The sequence below is a fragment of the Erpetoichthys calabaricus genome, chromosome 13 (genome assembly GCF_900747795.2).
Source record: "Erpetoichthys calabaricus chromosome 13, fErpCal1.3, whole genome shotgun sequence".
In the NCBI taxonomy this organism is placed as follows: domain Eukaryota; kingdom Metazoa; phylum Chordata; class Cladistia; order Polypteriformes; family Polypteridae; genus Erpetoichthys; species Erpetoichthys calabaricus.
In genome coordinates, this window is record NC_041406.2 from 20,080,875 (window position 1) to 20,101,400 (window position 20,526).

The window sequence follows — 20,526 nt, forward strand, 5'->3', positions numbered from 1 at the left end:
TTCAGGGAACTCAAGGACACCGAACAACAATAAATAAATAAATAATTAAATAAAAGGCACAATTATAAAAAACTTAAAACATCAGAAAATCTAGAAATTAAAACCAAACAAAACCATTATAATCAGGAGGAAAAAGAAAAAGCCATTTTAAACAGATGCGTTTTAAGTTTACATTTGAAGGATGAATATGATTTGATATTTCGGAGATCCGCAGGCAATGAATTCCAGAGCTTGGGAGCAGAACGGCTGAAAGCTCTGCTCCCCATGGTGGTTAGACGGGCGGGAGGGACAGTCAGATGGGTGGAGGAAGAGGATCTAAGGTTACGGGATGGAATGGCAACATGAAGAAGGTCAGACAGATATGGAGGGGCGAGGTTATGGATGGCCTTAAATGTTAATAGTAGAATCTTAAAATCAATACGAAACTTAATCGGGAGCCAATGAAGCTGCTGCAAGACCGGAGTAATATGGTGAATAGATGGGATTTGAGTGATGATACGTGCTGCAGAATTCTGGACTAACTGAAGCTTATGAAGAGATTTATTAGGGAGACCAAAGATGAGTGAATTGCAGTAGTCCAGCCTTCTCTCTGTTTACCTCAATGTTAAGATGCTCATGTAACCTGCATGTGTGTGTGTGTGTGTGTGCGAGACCATCAATTATGTTGTTTGTTAGGCTTTTCTTTCTCTGAATTTACTATCTTACTCTTCTTTATTTATTTATCTTGTTTAGTACAGTCCTATATACTGTATACCCTGCCATTCTTTCTTAAACTCTGTAAAGTGCCTTGAGCATGGGAAAGCCGCTATATATATAAAATTTCATCCATCCATCCATTATCCACCGCTTATCCGAGGTCGGGTCGTGGGGGCAGCAGCCTAAGCAGGGAAGCCCAGACCTCCCTCTCCCCAGCCACCTCCTCCAACTCCACTGGGAGGACCCCAAGGTGTTCCAGGGCCAGCCGGGAGATATAATCCCTCCAGCATGTCCAGTGGGACATGCCCGGAACACCCCCCCCCACGGAGGCATCCAGGGAGCATCCAAACCAGATGCCCAAACCACCTCAACTGACTCCTCTCAATGCGGAGGAGCAGCGACTCTACTCCAAGTCTCTCCCAGATAACTGAACTCCTCACCCTATCTCTAAGGGAAAGTCCAGCCACCCTGCAGAGAAAACTCATTTCGGCCGTTTGTATCCGCGATCTTGCTCTTTTGGTTACTACTCAAAGTTCGTGGCCATAGGTGAGGGTAGGAACGTAGATCGACTGGTAAATCGACAGCCATGGCTTTTGACTCAGCTCTCTCTTCACCATGATGGACCATTGCAGAGCCCGCATTACTGCGGATGCCGCACCGATCCGCCTGTTGATCTCCCACTACATTCTTCCCTCACTCGTGAACAAGACCCCGAGATACTTGAACTCCTCCACTTGAGGCAGTAATGTGCTCCCAACCCGGAGAGAGCATTCCACCCTTTTCCGGCTGAGAACCATGGCCTCGGATTTAGAGGTGCTGACTCTCATCCCCGCTGCTTTGCACTCGGCTGCGAACCGCTCCAGTGAGAGCTGGAGGTCACTGTCCGATGAAGCCAACAGAACCACATCATCCGCAAATAGCAGAGACGAGATTCTGAGGTCACCGAACAAGACCCCCTCCCCTCCTTGGCTGCACCTAGAAATTCTGTCCATATAACTTATGAACAGAATCGGTGACAAAGGGCAGCCCTGGCGGAGTCCAACCTCAACAGGAAACGAGTCCGACTTATTACCGGCAATGCGGAACAAGCTCCTGCTCCTCCTGGGACTGGATGGCTCGTAACAACGAGCCTTGTACCCCGTACTCTTGGAGCACACCGCACAGGATGCTTCGAGGGACACGGTCGAATGCCTTCTCCAAATCCTGAAAACACATGTGGACTGGTTGGGCAAACTCCCATGCCCCCTCCAGGATCCTGGCCAGGGTGTAGAGCTGGTCCAGTGTTCCATGGCCGGGACGGAATCCGCATTGTTCCTCTTGAATCCGAGATTCGACCATCAACCGAACTCTCTTCTCCAGCACCCCTGTATAGACCTTACCGGGGAGGCTATCCCCCTATAGTTGGAGCACATCCTCTGGTCACCCTTCTTAAAAAGGGGAACCACCACCCCAGTTTGCCAATCCAGAGGCACTGCCCCTGATGTCCATGCGATGTTGCAGAGATGTGTCAACCAGGACAGCCCCACAACATCCAATAAATAAAATTTATTATTATTATTATAACTCCATATAACTCTTTGCCATATAAAATTTTCAAAGCAGATTTGAGCTGTAAGTCCGAGGACTCAAGCTGGTGGTGCTAAACTCAGAGTCTAAATGTCAGGAGGGACAGACGGCTGGCTGAAGGAGGGGTGGGTCAGAGAAGGTTCAGTGCTGCTAGTTGACACATTTGTTAAACAAGGGCGGTTATCAGCGGACAGTTGCTGCACTGCATAAGGACGTGTGATTTTCCTCACGTGTGACTGGGGAAAAGAGGCTTTTCAGGGGAAATGAAAATTTTTGCAGGCTTTGGGAATTCTAGTGTTAAACGACTAAAACACCTAAAGTAGAGACAATAAAATATAAAATAACGTGTTCATAATGCCTTACTCCCATTTTCAGCTTATGCAGGCTGGAAGGCTGCCTTTTGAGTTTTGGTGTAGGCTACATGGGGTGAGGCCTATTTGGGAAGTTGAGACCTGTAAAAAGTAGATCTGGCCTTTTTGTGTACTGTTTTTTTAATACCTGTCCCCATTCAGTTCTATTTTGTGGCTGAAATTCCCAACAGGGGGAATCAACCACTGAGGTCAAGGCTGAAACAGCTGCCCATGTACTGAATGCCTTATCTGCAGCGTTTATCTGAATTGGCACAATCTGCTGCCATAAATCGTGTTTGCTCAAGTGGTGCATGTGTTACAAGCGGCACCATGAGGACCCTTGTTTGTCACTGATGACGCCGCCTTGGCCATGCCTCACTACAAGTGTACACTCCTGCAGCTCTTGAGAAGGCCATGCATGTGGCTCAGTCATTTTACATTCTGGTGATCAGGGGGTCTCAGGTTCATTGTTAAGATATTCCACACATAGACCTTGAGGTAGGTTGACCACATTGTCCTGGACACAGTATTGAGATTATTGTGGGAGTCAGGCCTGGGTAGCAGTGGGCCGGGAGTAGCTGCTGTTGCTCAAATAGGTCAAGGTCTGAACCTGCGCTTCCTCTCTTGCTGAACAGGTTTTCTATTGTGACAACACATCATTGTGAAGATAAAGCTGCCATGCCTCCTGGTAGTCTAATCCCTGCTCACCTTCCCAGGTGTGAGCAAACAACCCCACACTTTATGAGTTCTGCTTCACAGTGACTTAATGACCGATTTAACTGGATAATCAGTGGCTTGGATATTATCTTGTCTCCATTCCCTGACAGAGTTGCTTGGATTGTTCTTTTGTCTTTATTGTGTAGGTTAGTCCACCAGTTGACCCTTCCACATTCAGATGTATTTAGACTACAGTCAGCTTAAAAAATGATGGACACGTGTTGTCCATTGAACTAATTCTGTAACTCTTAAAACTTAATGGCTGCCCCGAGTGAACAGGGCAAAAGCGCTAGATAAATAAAATGTATTGTTATTCATTTTATTTGTGATTATCTAAGGGGTGAATACTTAATGTGATTGAGTCTTTTGTGTTGTATATTTGTACTTAACTTAGACAGCTTTGCAGAGATGTGTTTTCACTTTGACATTAAAGTTCTTTTCTGCTGATCACTGCCAAACAATCCAAATTAAATCCACGGTGATTCAGTGTTGTATAACAATAACATACGAAAACTTCCAAGGGAGTGAATACTTTTTATAGGCATTGTAATCATAGCACAAGATAGAGGTAAGGCTGTATTCACGATAAGAAGTCTATGGTAAACTTTAACACAAGTAACGATAATAAAAGTAAAAAAAGCAGTCTTGTCTGGGAATCAAGTCTGGAACAAGTACAGACTCACCTTACAGACGGACAGAACTTAGGAACTGTTAAGAATCAAAATGAAAAGCATAACATAAGGCACCTCCTTCTTGACATGACCGTGTTAAATGCAGTTACTAACAAGTTGTCGTGGCTCAGCCAGCATTGTCCCCCTGGCTGGTGTTCAAAGTTGAGTTTCTTGTCTGTTGTGTTTAATATTGTGTCATTTAATTGTATTAATGTTTCTGTCTGTAGCAGTTTAATTTTTCTATGTGTGTGTTATGAAAGGGGTGTGGCCTAGGTTATGACCCTTGTGTTTTGGGTGGGGGCCACCTGCCAATCACCACTAGGAACGGCCCGCCTCCCATAGTGGAGTGGAGTGTGTTCTTGTGTTCCTGTGCTTTCGTTACTGCTTTGTGATTTTGTTATGTTTTTGACCTCACCTCTTGATTTCATATTGGAACTGTGTTTATTGTTATTTTGAACCTCTGCTCTGTTTTTTTACCATGATTTTTGGATTCTGTTTTGGGACTTTTATTAACTGTTTTTTCCTAGCCTTATAGGCAATTCTTTATGTTCTTCAGAGCTTTTTTGCTGTATAGGCTCATGTGAGAGTAAACAAGAATTGTCTTGAATTGAATACTCTTGTCCCTTTGGGTTTCTAGTCAGGCTTTTTGATGATGTCCCCCCCTCTAATGGGCAATTTTGGAAAATGTTTTTGGTACCTGTGCATTCGGGACTCTCCCAGACCATGACACAAGCTTAATTTATACCATCCACCTTAATAAAACAATGTGTCTGTCTGAGTGTCCATCCATTGCTATGTTAAGATGGCGCATCACAAACATTTGTAGTAATAAAATGTAGTGCATTTTTCATTCCAACAGATGGCACATCTCAGATATTTTGAGTAATAAAATGTATTGGATTTTTTATTTCAATAAAGGTGATGCATCACAAATATTAACACTGCTTTTATGAATCCCATAGCAAATGGCATATAACAGAGACATATTCATTGCATTTGTCATTTTATTACTACAAATGTATGTGGTGCGACATATGTTGGAATGACAGAGACATAGCAACCAGAACAACACAGAGACGCACATTCTTTTATTAAGGAGGATGTTTGTGATGCAATGAATTTTATTACTGCCTACATTACAAAATACATTCTAAAAGGTGGTGCACTGCAAATATTAACACTGAGGTCTATGTTGATTAATTAGATTTCAACCTGTCTGAGATGGATAGCACAGCTAGTATAACATCTAACATAAGTCAGGAGTTTCTTTGTGTTTACTTTATTTTACATTTTAGTCATTCTGGTGTGTATTCAAGAGAGTGTTTGATGCTCTTCATAATATAATATTTATTTATTGGGCCTCTGTAAAAAGTCAGTTTTCCCAACTTGAGACAAATAAAGTTCTATCTATCTATCTATCTATCTATCTATCTATCTATCTATCTATCTATCTATCTATCTATCTATCTATCTATCTATCTATCTATCTATCTATCTATTATATAGTGCCTTTTCTATCTATCTATCTATTATATAGTGCTTTTTAAATCTATTATATAGTGCCTTTTCTATCTATCTATCTATCTATCTATCTATCTATCTATCTATCTATCTATCTATTATATAGTGCCTTTTCTATCTATCTATCTATCTATCTATTATATAGTGCTTTTTAAATCTATCTATTATATAGTGCCTTTTCTATCTATCTATCTATCTATCTATCTATCTATCTATCTATCTATCTATCTATCTATCTATCTATCTATCTATCTATCTATCTATCTATCTATCTATCTATCTATCTATCTATCTATCTATCTATCTATCACCCCACAACAACTCAGATCTGTTCCTATATGAGTGCACTTTCTCTGTTGATGAAATGCAGGTCTATAAATCTATTTTGAAGCCTCAGTAATGGGTCTAGTGTGAGTCAGTAGTCATCTAATATATAAAACAGAGTCGATGTATGTGTGTATGTTTGTTTGTTTGTCCGCCATACAAATCTGCACCAGGCGTCCGATCGCCACCAAACTGGGCATGGGGCTCCTTTGTGACCAGGAGGAGGTCATAGGGTATGTTTGGTTGGGAAAAATGTTCGGGGTCACCGACACAACATTCAGCACATGTCCCCATACTTATCATCGACAAGATGGCCGCACGTTGCAACAGACGTTAATGGCGGCACCATCTAGCGGCATGTTTGGTCCCTGTGCGTCGCTCTTTACCAATGTTTCTTTAAGAGATGGCGGAAGTGTCCAAGTATGAGAAAGGCCGACTGCTTTTATCAGGTGAAGGGGAACTGCCGTATGGATGTAAAACGTGAACGACCCAGTGCGTGTGACTGGCTTTCCGTATTTGTGGTGCTATTTGCAAGCTTTCCGGCTCACAGTACGATTTCAGTCTTGGTCTTTCTGACTGACTGGTGCTATTTGTTCGCTTTCCGACGTAAATAACGTACATTCATCTCACTGTGGTGCTTATTCCGTACGTAATACAATCTACCACATTATAATTGTCCTACTTTTCGCTAATATACCCTTGCCACCGAAAAAAACACGTAGAATTAGAAAGTCCACTTCTGATGCCAGAAAAAAGTCTATTTCAAGGGCGTCTGAAACATTGCGCAAGACGTGAAGATGTTTATATACCAAGAATTCCTCATACAGTATTCCGAATGATTTACACTTTGATTTCAAACGGCTATAATTTCCTGTTCGTTTGGCTTTTGCTATGTCAATTAATAAGGCTCAAGGGCAATCACTGCAAGTTAAAGGCATCAATTTGGAAAATCCATCCTTTTCACACGGACAACTCTACGTTCCATGTTCTAGAGTGGGCAATCCTCAGAATTTGTTCATTTTCACACCACAAGGCAAAGCAAAAAATAGAGTGTACCCAAAGCCTCTGAAATGACCACTTACTGTATATTACCTGTAGTATTTCAATAAAATGTCGACCAGAAAACTGTTTGTTCTACTGTATTTCTATGTTCTGTTTCTTTCATTTAGGAAATTCACCGGTTATAGATTCCCGGGCAACACCGTGTACTCCTGCTAGCATATCATAATGGCAGTTTCTTAAAAGACAAATACAATGTATATATCAATTGCATTTGCCATAATAACACTGCATCTGCTGTACTTGTGTGTTAAATGCTTGTTTCCTGAATGGCACAGTGCCAAAGCAACATGCCAGTTTACCCCATTGTAATCCGGGGGTACCGTTAGTGCTGCATTATTGGTTGAAAACTGAACTTTTAGACTGGTACAATGGAATAGACAACATATTAGTTGAAGAGAATGGATATGCATATCTTCAGTAGCTGAATCACATGACACCACATATACACAACTGGCAAACAAAAGCCATGCCACCTTGTACCTGTGACCAGCATCACACAGAGCAGCCGTTTTCATGAGGCACATACGCACTTCAGACACTATGTGTGTAATACTAAGATGGCAGATGGATTTAGGTAACTGCATGCCATAAGCCCACTCACCACCCTACCACAGACCAGCACAGCAGCTCTAATTAGTAAAGAGCATAGAAGGCAGAAGTTTGCCATTTTTGCAGGGTAAAGTCGTGTTCCCCTGCCGCATGAACACTGTTGGCCTCAGCAATCTCCGTCACTTTTTGCTGTACACCACCACACTCTTCATCATCACTGAGACCAAGGCACACAGTAAACACCACGGGGGGCTCCTATTTATGGTGCAACTCTGAAGTTCTCTGCCCTCTTACCCTGTCCCAATGCTTGTCAAAGGATGCACAAACATCCCTGCTGAACAGGCTGCTGCCATTAAAGTGTCTAATCCCACCCACCCTGTGAAGCCCTGACAGCCTCTGATGGCATCCACAGAACTTTCTCCTAAAGCCAGTAATGGGCACTGAATGATTTATGACACTACAACATGTTTTTATTTATCTGTTTCCAGAGACATCCCAGAATTTGGATTTTCAGGCTGTCATCGTCCAAAGCAGTACTTGACAATGTTCGGTACTCTCAGTCCTCTTCAAGCACTGGCCCAAAGTGTTAATTAGGGGGTACCCCCCATATTTTGCACCTTAAGCAGGAGCCTATCCCAGAAGCACCAGGTACGACACAGCCATGTAGAGGGTACCAGTCCATCGCTGGACCCACTCCTGTACAAACCGACGGCCACATTGCATGTCTTTGGGGGATGTGGGAGGAAAACCGACACAGAACGGAGGAGAAGATGCCAACTCAGCACGGATTATGGTCAAGTATGGTATACAAATGCAAAATACTGGATCCAGTAAGAAACACAAACCATTGCGCCACCATGTTGTCCACAATATTACATCAATATGCAATAAATTAGGCGTACTTAGCAATATATTCTGTTTAGACTTTGAATAGATGCTTATATGCATTTATAGTGACTAAGATGGGAGCAATAACATTTTAAAGGCTTTTCAATTTATCTTTTAACAAAATCTGTATATCAAAAATTGTGATAACAGATACAGTATTACTGCCACATAAACACATTCAACAAAGACATCTGCCTTGCCAGCACCAATAAACTGCTAGATTACAAATTTGTTCATTTACCTTATCTGACCTTGAGGGGCGGATGAACAAAAATGTGCTTACGCAAAACGGAAAATATAAAACACGCCATGGGGCTGTAAAGTGCAACCCTGTAACAGCACTACTTCAAATTGCCTACAACTCCCAGCAGCTTTTCTGCAGTATTACACCACCCTGGTAGATTCAGAGGGTGCAGGGGTTGATGGGATGTAGGATGTTTTAGGCAGGCTCTTTAAAAAGGAACCAAAAAGACACAGTGGGGGTCGCGATTAACTGTCTGCATTTGTTTCTGTGCATCACACACACCCTTGTATTATGACTAAACCACCATGGATTACAGTTTCCTATTGACATATGTGCTGTCCCGGGCCTGCTTGTCTGTGTAATTTCATCTTTTTTGGATACATCTTTATCTGGGGAGCACACCCAGTTACACCAAATCTTCACGCTACAACTGGAACCTGGTAGGACAAAACTTTATACCTGACATTCAGTGGGCTGTTCACAGGGATTTTCATTCCACACACCATTGTCATCTGCACCTGCTGTGCTGGACTGTGTTGGACTTTACTGTTAGTGTTAATCGTTCACTGAGTAGTGTCTGGTGTTTCGTTCAGTTTTATGTAAGCAAATAATTATCCCTGTCGGGGAACTGGGGACGGCTTTTGTGTGCATGTTTTTGTTTAATATTGCTTTTTTTCCTTATTATTTGATTAATATTTACTTTATTATCTTTATTATTGATCAAGTCATCAAGCTGCTTATCAGTGTGTGTGCGTGCGTGTGTGTGCCAGGTGTGTGCTGGATGAGTTCCTGGGGTCCCTATAATAAAATAGACAAATTGCAATCTTCCGACATTGTGAATCTTAGTATTCTCGTCACCGCTACCACCCGTCATTCTGCAGCATTTCAACTTGGCACCATCACGCAAACTGTGAGTTAAAATGGACGTCATGCAGTGCCTGGCTGAAGCAGTTCAGTGGAGCACAGGGAGTAAGAAATATGGCACCCTCAAACATTCTTCAGCCCCCTTCACTTTATTCTCATTTTGTTAAGTCGCAGCCTTGTGCTAAAACTTCTTTTTTTTTTCTTTCTTTCATGAAACAAAGCTCAATACCCCTGAATGGCAAAGCAGAAATAGGACTTTAATAATCTTTGGAAATTTATTCAAAATCAGGAGTGGTCTCCCCTAGACTATACTCAGATATGGGAATGGATATTTGAGGTTAAACCGTAAGACAATGATTATATTTTTACATTTTGTACATTAAAGAACCATCAATAACAAATCAAATCAAATTAATAATATATTGAACAATTATTATAAAAGTAAAGTGGAATAAATCAGACTCTGCAGCTGCATGAATAAAAGGTAAAGTACCACTTCCAGTTAAAAGGAAGAGCCCAAAAGTTGATAGAAGTCAATGTTTTGTACCTGATACTTGTATGTAAAATTTGGTTGACATAAGTGAAAGCGTACTCAAGTTATCGTGTTTACTTACACACACAAACACTCACACAGACACACAGCAGACACAGACATAATTCCAAAAATTGTATTTGCGGACTCAGGGTAGTCTAAAACATCGAGATTCATCAAAATCTCGAAATGGAATTTTTGGATGATTACAATACTTTCCCTTTACTTTGTATATACGAGAAAGGAAAAAATGGAAGTATTCCATTGACACAAGTATTCAGACACTTTCCTCAGTACTTAGTTGAAGCCCCTTTGGTAACCATACCAGCCTGGGTCTTCTTGGGCTTGACGTGACAAGCTTCACACACCAGGGTTTGAGGGTTTTCTGCAGATTCTTCTCTGTTGATCCTCTCAAACTCTGTCAGGTCAGATGGAGACCATCGGTGGACAGCTATTTCCAGGAGACTGGGCTCTGGCGGGGCCACTCAAAGACATTCCCAGAGTTGTCCCCAAGCCACTGCTGTGTTGCCTTTGCTTTGTGCTTATTGTTAGTGACCTGTTGAAAGGAGACCCTTCAGCCCACTGTGAGGTCCAGAGTACTCTGGAGGAGGTTTTCATTAAGGATATCTATGTACTTTGCTCCATTCACCTTTCTGTGAACTCTGTCCAGTCTTCCAGTTGTAAACCCCACCGTGTGATGTCTAACACCACCATGCTTCACTGTTATAATGGTGTTGTACAGGTGATGAGCAGCGCAACAGTTCAATATTGGTTTCTTCAGACCAGAGAATCTTGTTTCTCACATTCTGAGAGTCCTTTAGATGCCTTTTTGCAAACTCCAAGCGGATCTCCATGTGTCATCTGGTCACTCGGAATCAAAGCCCAAATTAGTGAAGATTTGCAGTGGTGGTCCTCCTTCTGTAAGTCTGCTCCCATCTTCATACAAAGCCTCTGGAGCTCAGTCAGAGTAACCATCAGGTTCTTGGTCAAGGCCCTTCTCCCCTGATTGCTCAGTTTGGAAAGGCACCATGCTCTGGGAAGAGACATGGTTATTTGAAACTTCTTCTGTTTAAGAATAATGGAGGCCAATGTGCCCATAGGAACCATCAACGCTGCCGGAATTGTTTGTGGTCTTTCACATTATCCTGTCTCTTAGCTCTCTACAGGCAATTCCTTCAGCGTCATGGTTTGGTTTTTGCTCAGCTTTAGGACCTTCTGTTGACAGGTGTGTGCCTTTCCAAATCAGTCCAAGGTGGACTTCAAACAAGGTGTAGAAACATCTCAACAATGATCAACAGAACACAAAGGGTATGAATACTTGCATTAATGTGACATTTCAGCTTTTTTATTTTTTGAAATTTGCATACATTTGTAAAGTCTTGTTTTCTTTTTGTCATTCTGAGTGTTGCTTGATTTGGGGAAAAAGTAATTTGAAATTATTTTAGTACAAGGCTGTAACGTAATGAAATGTGAAAAAGGTGAAAGGGTCTATAGACTTTCTGAAGGAACTGTATTTGTCATGACCTTCCAATATTCTGCTTGCTTTTCATGTTGGGTCTGTAGGTCCAAAGTAGTCATAATACACCGGAGCCTAACAAACAATGTTGAAATTATCCTTAAAATAATATGATGGAAACAATTTAATGGAAAGATTGGCCCAGTGTGAGTGGTTGCACTCGGAAGGACTGGCATCCTGGCCAGGAAAGCTTCCCTCGTTCCACTCAATGGATCAAATGTCTTCATGAAGTGGATTAAAGAATTTACCCTTTACCAAACCTTCTTAATCCAATTCTGGGTTCTGGTCCTAAGAACATTAGAACAATTGTAATGAGAACAGGCCAATCAGCTTAACAAGCTCATCCAGCCTATTCACAGAGATTGTCCAAAATAACATCAAGTTGAGATTTGGAGGTTTCTAAACGTCTGCTGTCCACCACAATACTTCTTTTCAATGTGTAAAGAAAAAACGTTTCTAATGTTTGTGCAAAATCTATCCCTAACAAGTTTACAACTGTGTTCTTCTTAATAATAATACATTTTATTTATATAGCGCCTTTTTCAATATTGAAATAACAGTTGGGGTCTATTGTACTAATTCCCTCCAGCCCCCCTTAATCTTTACTAACCATTTACAAGCATAGCACTACAACAACAACAACAACAACATTTATTTATATAGCACATTTTCATACAAAAAGTAGCTCAAAGTGCTTTACATAATGAAGAAAAGAAGAATAAAAGACAAACACCCTAACACTAAAATACAATTCTAAATATATGGAGTCGGATTACTGCCAAAAGTCTGTGTCTGAGTAAAATGCATTTTGGAAGCGTGAGTTACATTTTCAGTGTGAGTGATGCACTTGACAAGTGTTTTGTGGTCACAAGATTGTTGGCAGTGTTCTTGTCAAAGTTATTTGGGAGTGAAAATGGTGAGTATAGGGCGGAACTTTGTTCTTCTTAGCCAATGGGAGTACACAGTGCTAACTGGCCAATCACGAGGCACACCTCCTAATGGGCGTGTGCATAATTTACTCCATGACTCGGATCTTACTAAAAGTATGGGATTTTTCGTCAGTTTGCTGCAGGTTTTGTATCCAGTTCAGTCCCCCCTGTCCCACACTGGCAGAAATGCCAATCTGTTTGTCACATGCCATCAATGTAATTTAATGTATCAATAAGAAATCAGTTCATGCATGTTTTAAAACATTTTTGTGTCCCATAATATAAGAGGAACAAGCAATCACTTTAATTCTTTTTTTGAACTGAAAATAAAGGGGGGACCGTAGGTCATCAGATTTACTCCCCTTCTGTAATTTAATGTATTACTAAGAAATAAGAAATCAGTTGATACAAATGTTTATATCATTCTTGTCTTCCATAATATATAAACATTCACTTTCTTTCTCTCCTTTTTTTGAGTAATTCACCAGATTTAAATTTTGATTTAATTGTTTTTTTATTTTAATTCAGATGGGTGCATTATCTGTATTTCAGCAATTGAACATTTGCTTAGCAAATTCAAACGGCACACTTGAACTCCCCCCTTTTATTTCTTGTTCAAACTAACCATTAAAGTGAAGGTTCATCCTTGTTATATTATGAGAGACAAGAAGTGATTGTATCAAACACATCCCAACTGATTCCATTTTCCTTACTGCTACATTAAATTATAGGAGGGAGCCAATCTGATGACCTACTGTACCAGTCAGTTTTGGTCACCCCTATATTTTCAGTTAAAAGAAAGAAAATAGAGATAATACACTCATCCTATCTCTGAATCTTATCTCGGAACTTAATGACTATAGGCCAGTTGCTTTGGCCTCAGTGGTTATGAAAGTATTCAAACGTCTTATGCTTTCCTACCGAAAATCCATCACTGAGCCTCTCCTTGATCCACTTTAGATCACTCAAAGGGGCTCCAGCCCACACCAGTTATCAGTAATATACTGTGTTAGAATGAATGAGTCCAGTCCTCCATTACATGTCTGGTGCGTCCCTACAGTGCACATTAACTAAAGAGACTCCTTTATACCTTTAAGTATAACTACACTTTTTTAAACTATTTACATAAACCATTTCAATCCATTTGTCCATCTTCCAAACTCACTTATCCAGGACAGGTTTGTGGGACAGCTGGAGCCTATGCCAGCAAGCATCGGGCACAATGCAGGAACAGTCTTCAACCAGGCGCCAGGGTCCATCTCATGGTGAACACAAACAGAAACACACATAATGTATCGGGGGCCAATTTAACATCTCCAGCCCACCTAACCTGCTTGTCTTTGGACTGTGGGAGGAAGACCACGTGGACACGGGAGGAACATGCAAACTCCATGCAGGGCGTATCCAGGACCCCAGTCTCCTTAAAGTGTGGCAGCAGTGCCAGTACAGCCACACTGCGCTGCCCCCTGAATCCATGTATTGTTCTTAATTCTTTTTGAATTCCTTTTCATTTTTCTGATTTTATTAATCGCATTACAATGTATGAAACAAATACCTATCAAGGATACAATTGGTACCACATAACACATTTAAATTTAATATCAAGTCAATCTGAATGCCCACCTCAAGATCCATAATACCAAAGTTCAGAACCAGCAGGTCTGTTTTAAACACTCAGTCTGATTTCGGCTTATTTTAAATACATTTCACAGACCAGTCTTGAAAAATACATTTAAAATGCTGCTTCATTAAGTTTTATGGAGAAACCAAAGCATATGCAATTGACAACAAGGCTGAGGCAACGTCTCACTCCAAACTGGATACCCGGCCATTGCACTCTGTACTTATTTATTTAAGTCATTGATTCTTAAGAATGGTGTGTCGGCCTTGAGTGAGTCAGTGTCCATCAGTGTGCCAGGGACGGGCAGGAGTTTGTGGACCAGAGTTTGTTCCTCTATTACGTCAAGTGCTACTGTGATAAGCTGCGCCCCATGACCCTGAGCAGGGTTAAGTGGGTTTAACCACATACTGTTTGTGTTTTTAAAATGAGCCCCACCTTCTTAACTGTGGATGATAATAAAATATTTACCTTCAGAATTTTTGCTGACACTAACTGACCTGTCATATCTAAGATGAGAGATCAGTAAAATACAAGCGTGAAGCATCCAGTCCTCTCACAGCTGGACGTTTTCCTGCCATCCATCTGCTTTCTGAACCCACTTACTCCATAACATAGTAGTGGGATATCATCTGGTATTACTGGCAGCAAGGTAGGATGGGACATTAACTAGGGTTAAGATTTGTTATGTAGTGCCTCACATATCTGTCTGTCTATCTATGGGCTGTTGAAAATGAACTTTTGCATTTCAAATTTTAACACCTTTCTGAAAAACGTGCAATTACTTCCAGCCAGCCTGTTTTATAATTAAAAATAAAGGTTGCTTCAAAATGTAATTTTTTTTATTTCTCCCATCTATATATATATAATTCACTAAGCCGCCGACAAGTAAGACGCCCATGGTGCACGCAGGAAGGAGCCACGCCCACCAACTCTAAGATCATTGGATACGATGACAACTCGCAGAGCCACGCCCACCAACTCGGACGCGACGACTCGGAAAAAACGCCGTCATTTATGTTTGTCTGTGCTAGAGTACACATGCACCTCTGAGCCACGTTGACTTTTCGGTTACGACGCACGACCGCATGCACCATCGCAAACTGTTTTACACACTACATACAGCAATTCGCATCCGCGACAAACATGCGTCTTCTTAGATGGTCCTGCAGGAACACGGAAAACGTTTCCCCGTCCATGACCAGGCGGTGTTTATGCTTAGTGCTTTTCTCAGTACTCAAAGCGCTACCCACACAGGATACGCACGATAAATAAACCACTCTTAGCCCGCCAACGCTAAGACGATGGGATACGCCGACAACTCACAGAGCCATGCCCACCAACTCGAAGACCATGGGACGAGAACGCCTGCCCACCCGCCCGTTACCAGCGTGTAAAACCATCGCAGCTTTTAACTCACACACTGCAGCAACTCACCAAACAAGGACGCCCTGTCTCTCGAGGCATTCAAACTGCCAGAAGACAACTATGGGATACGCAAAAAATAGCCATGTCAGTCAACTCACAAAGCCCAGCCCACCAACTCGAGCACACGTCTACCCACGCTCTCAAGGCATTCACGGTGCCTGCTCATGTGCCCGGACGGAACAACTCACTTTCGTCTCCGCTACAGTACACATGCACCACTGAGCCATGTTGACTTTTCATTATTCTTTTCGATTTCTGCTGCATTTCCATATATAATCCACCAAGTCGTCCGACCGTGGGATACAAACGACAGAGCACCGCCAAAGAACTCAAACTGCTACAGAGACACGCCCACCAACTCTAAGAGCACCAACTCTAATACGCCTGCCCGCCTGACTGTTACCAGCGTTCACTGCAATGTACTGGAGTGTAAAACCATCACAACTATCAGACGCTGTCTATATCTAAGAAGATATATAGATACTCATTATTCCCCGGCAAGCGTCCACCCACGCTCTCAAGGCATCCACAGTGCCTGCTCATGTGCCCGGACACAACAACTCACCACACACAAATTTTGCTTAATTTGACTCAACACGGGAAACCTCACCCTGCCCGGACACGGAGAGGATTGACAGATTGATAGCTCTTTCTTGATTCTGTGCGTGGTGTTGCATGGCCATACTTAGTTGGTGGAGCGATTAGTCTGGTTAATTCCGAAAACGAATGAGACTCCCTCCTGCTTAATAGTTACGAGATCGCCAAGCGGTACGCGTCCAACTTCTTAGAGGGACAAGTGGCTTTCAGCCACGTGAGATTGAGCATTAACAGGTATGTGATGTCTGGTACTGCACGCGCGTTACACTGAATGGATCAACATGTGTCTACCTGGCGCCAACAGGTGTGGGTAAGCCGTTGAACCCCATTCGTAATGGGCACCGGGGCTTGCAATTGTTCCCCACGAACGAGGAATACCCAGTAAGTGCGGGTTATACGCTCCCTCTGAATACGTCCCTGCCCTGTGTACGCGACCGCTACTACCATGGTCGGGTGACTGGGTGGATTATATAAGCAGCCGGAACCGCAAAGAACAATGAAAGGACAACGTGGCTCAGAGGTGCACAGACGACAATTGCACGACCAGTGCACCGGACCTCGATTTTGTTTTCACTTCTGTTTACAGCGATCAGGTCGTAGCGTGCATTGTTGCAATGTTACTTTTCTTGGTGGCTTATCACATTACGGATGTTTCAAATGTTAATTTTTTTCCCTGTGCTTAAATGACACTAAAAAAGTGTTTCTCAACTGCGACTCTGGAACATCTCAGTACGCAAGCTATATTAAGCGTCAACAACGAAGACCTGCTACACCTTAATCTACAAGTACTGACACTTATCCCTACCTACGAAGTAACTTTCACTAGCGTGCCTTCTTCGTCACAGATGATCCCGCTTTCAGTCACGGACAATTGTATGTTGCTCTCTCCAGAGGTCTATCTTTTCATTCACTCACAGTGGTGTCCACAAACCCACGCCATTTGGACAACTGTGTCGTTCAGGAAGTGTTCACCCATCAATACATAATAATGCAGAGTATGCTACGCCGCGGGTTGGCAAGTATTTATATAATGCACACTTCATCTATCAGCAGACCATGAAGTGCCTTTCACATCTATCTATCTATCTATCTATCTATCTATCTATCTATCTATCTATCTATCTATCTATCTATCTATCTATCTATCTATCTATCTATGACTCACCCCACAACGATTCAAATCTGTCCCTATATGTGTGCACTTTCCCTGTTGATGCAATAGACGTTTGGAGGTCTATACACCCATTTAGAAGCCACATTAATGGGGTAAATGGGTCTAGTATGAATCAGCAGTCATATGTCACAATGGCAGTTTCTAGAAAGACAAATACAATGTAAATATAAATTGTGTTTACCATAATAATAATGGGCGGCACGGTGGCACAGTGGGTAGCGCTGCTGCCTCACAATTAGGAGACCTGTGGTTTGCTTCCCGGGTCAAGTTTGCATGTTCTCCCCGTGTCTGCGTGGGTTTCCTCCCACAGTCCAAAGACATGCAGGTTAGGTGTATTGGCGATCCTAAATTACCCCTAGTATGTCCTTGGTGTGTTTGTGCCCTGTGGTGGGCTGGCGCCCTGTGTTGGCTGGGATTGGCTCCAGCAGACCCCCGTGAGCCTGTATTAGGATATAACGTGTTGGATAATGACTGACTGACATAATAATACTGCATCTATAATGAAGTGCATTTCATATCTATTTGTCCATCCATCCATTTTCCAACCCGCTGAATCTGAACACAGGGTCACGGGGATATCTATTTGTCTATATCTATAATGCCTTACCTATCTACCTCTTCCTCTGTCTATTATATAGCACCTTCACATCTATCTATCTATCCATCTATCCATCCATCCATCCATCCATCCATCCATCCATCTATCTATCTATCTATCTATCTATCTATCTATCTATCTATCTATCTATCTATCTATCTATCTATCTATCTATCTATCTATCTATCTATCTATCTATCTATCTTAGTGTAATTCTATGTATTTGACAGCCTCATCTTTATGATTTGTCACAATGTTGTTTAAAGCAAATCATAAGTGGGTTAGAAGATGGATGGATGATAAAGGCTATTCAGACGGTTTCATCTGGGTGGTCTCCACATAATCCCTGATGAAGACAGATTATGCTTTTCTCTGCATTGCTTTCACCTCATGATTCAAGAAGACCTGGTCGCCCCAAACACTTTTATCTTTAAAGATTTCCAGACTCATCCTTGTTAGCTGGCACACCGTGTAAAGCTGCAGTGCCGTCCAGCTTCAAAATATTTTTCATATTGTTTCATAAGTTTTCTTTGCATTTCTCAAGTAGGCAGTACACTGTCTTGGGCTTTTTGTTAATTTCAGTTAACACTATTTTCACTTATTCCTTATGCCTGTTTGGAATTGCCCATCCGTCCATTTTTTGAACCAGCTTAATCCTCACACGATACTTAGGAATGACCTTTTGCCTCTGCACACTTTACTTAACGTTTTTTGTTATTTTCCAGGAATTCCTAAAATTCAATGACTATTACACAATTAAACCTTGTAATGAATTGCCTGTAATACTTTGGTTTCTGCTCTTCCAATGTAATTTCACTCCTTCATATTTCCATCCCACTGCTTCACTAAGATGGCACCCCATCATTTGAACAGTACCCACCACTATTTTCCCTTTGCGTCCGCCAGCCTCGCAGCCGAGCTCACGTTTATCATACCTCCTCCATGGCTCTGGCACAGATAAGGGAATCGCCACACATTTCCTAATCCCACGCAGAAGCCAATGCAGGTCAGCATGTACTGGGCCTTGTTGTCCCATTTGGGTCTGTCGCCAGCTTCTTCCTTCTCCATCTTTTCTAGCTCATCATAGGAGTATATCCTGTCTTCCAGCCTGGGGTTTGGCAGTTGCAGCTTCATGATTGCTGTGCTGTGTCGACCCGAGGAGTCACGGCAGAGGGTGCCGGCAGGTGTGGGAGGCCTGGTCAAAGTGGATGTGGCTGACGCCAGCTGATGATATTTATAGTGAACCTTTAGCACTAAACCTGAAAGTGCACCTTCAATAGAGGGAAGAGTCAGCAAAAGCGCGGATCACCCAAGTCTCTGCTTGATAATAATTAATGTCTTATCTGGGGGAGTGAATGGCACTTGAGGTTAGTGGGGAAAGTACAGGGCTGACTATTTGACATAAACAATAAAATGTGATAAGTGGGATTAGGAGATGGCTTACTTCAGAACGGGGCTAATAGTCACTGACCGCAAACCTAAAAATCAAGAAACTGCACTGGGTGTCATATCAAATACCCTGTTCACATTTCTTATGACCATTAATCACAATAATAATGTATGAAAATAAGGTGCCCACTAATTAAATGTTTTATTTGTTTTTTAGATGGATTGTGCCAAGTTGCGCAGCTGGCAATGTGGTGCCAAGGACAGAAGTGGCAAAGGTCAAAGATGCCAATGTGAATTTGAATTTTGGAGCTTTTTATTGGAGATTTCACTCCTAATGCCATTGTGGGTAAATGGCTACGAAGGTAAAGGGTCCCCAGAGTGGTTAGTATTTGAGCTCAAAGGTAAGAGAAAGGAAATGGGGAAAGAACTGAGGAGTTTCTCAGAAAACCATCAGGGGGCAGCAGAGAGTCACCATACTAGCAGGTTATGCAGGGCAGTCACTAGGGGGTGCTGTGCACTTTAAGTGGTACGAGGCACCGCCATCATTCGGATTTCATGATTCCTTGAGGATAAAGTCCTCACTGTGGGTCACGGGATGGGATGGGGACGGACATCGGTGGGGGGGTGTTAATATCCACGGCCATATGCAACAAAAAAAAAATGCAAGAGGCCTGTCATGCAGCAGCAAATGTGAGATTGAGTAATAACAGGTACAGTATGTCATGCCCATTGATGTCCTGGGCTGCATGGATGCCACACTGAAAGGATCAACCTGTGTCTACACGGGCCGAAAGGCCGATGAACCAATCGGCGTACTGCAACCTGCAATAGCAATGACATCAGTCACGTAACACCCATGTCATCACATTACACCCACAAGATAAGTCACGAAGCGTCCATTGTGTGTCAAGACCAATAAGAGTCTAGCTGCAGACCTCCAGAGCTCTGCTCTGTCGAGGAGGTGGTGGTCTCTTTGCATTATACGTCAGAGATGGTACATGATATCACTATTGTTAAGATTAGGGTCGTGGAAAGGTTACCTGACTTAAATAATGGCGACCATCAAGTAAACCACCTGAATTAAGGGCATTTTGTGACTAACGTAAGGGCATTTCATGATGATGTGGGCGTCGTGTGACTTTCATCATTGGTATTGTGGGCTGTAGTTATCCTCATCTCTATTGAACAGCATTCATGATGCAATTGTACCCCACTTCGTGAAGCCACTTTGTCAAGGCTCAGGGTAGTCAACACTGAGTGCAATGCAGGAAGGTTCCCTGGACGGGATGCCAG

At 42.3% G+C, this 20,526-nt stretch overlaps 1 protein-coding gene across 1 annotated transcript in view; it reads right to left on the reverse strand.

Annotated features, from left to right (window-relative positions):
- LOC114663873 (sodium-dependent neutral amino acid transporter B(0)AT1-like) overlaps positions 1-19,057 on the reverse strand; it is a 66,585-nt gene extending 47,528 nt beyond the window's left edge. Inside the window, exon 1 of the mRNA XM_028817801.2 lies at positions 18,780-19,057. Within this exon, the coding sequence (XP_028673634.2) occupies positions 18,780-18,978 (199 nt within the window). The 5' untranslated portion in view covers positions 18,979-19,057. The remainder of the gene's footprint in view (positions 1-18,779) is intronic.
- Between the last annotated feature and the right edge of the window lie 1,469 nt (positions 19,058-20,526).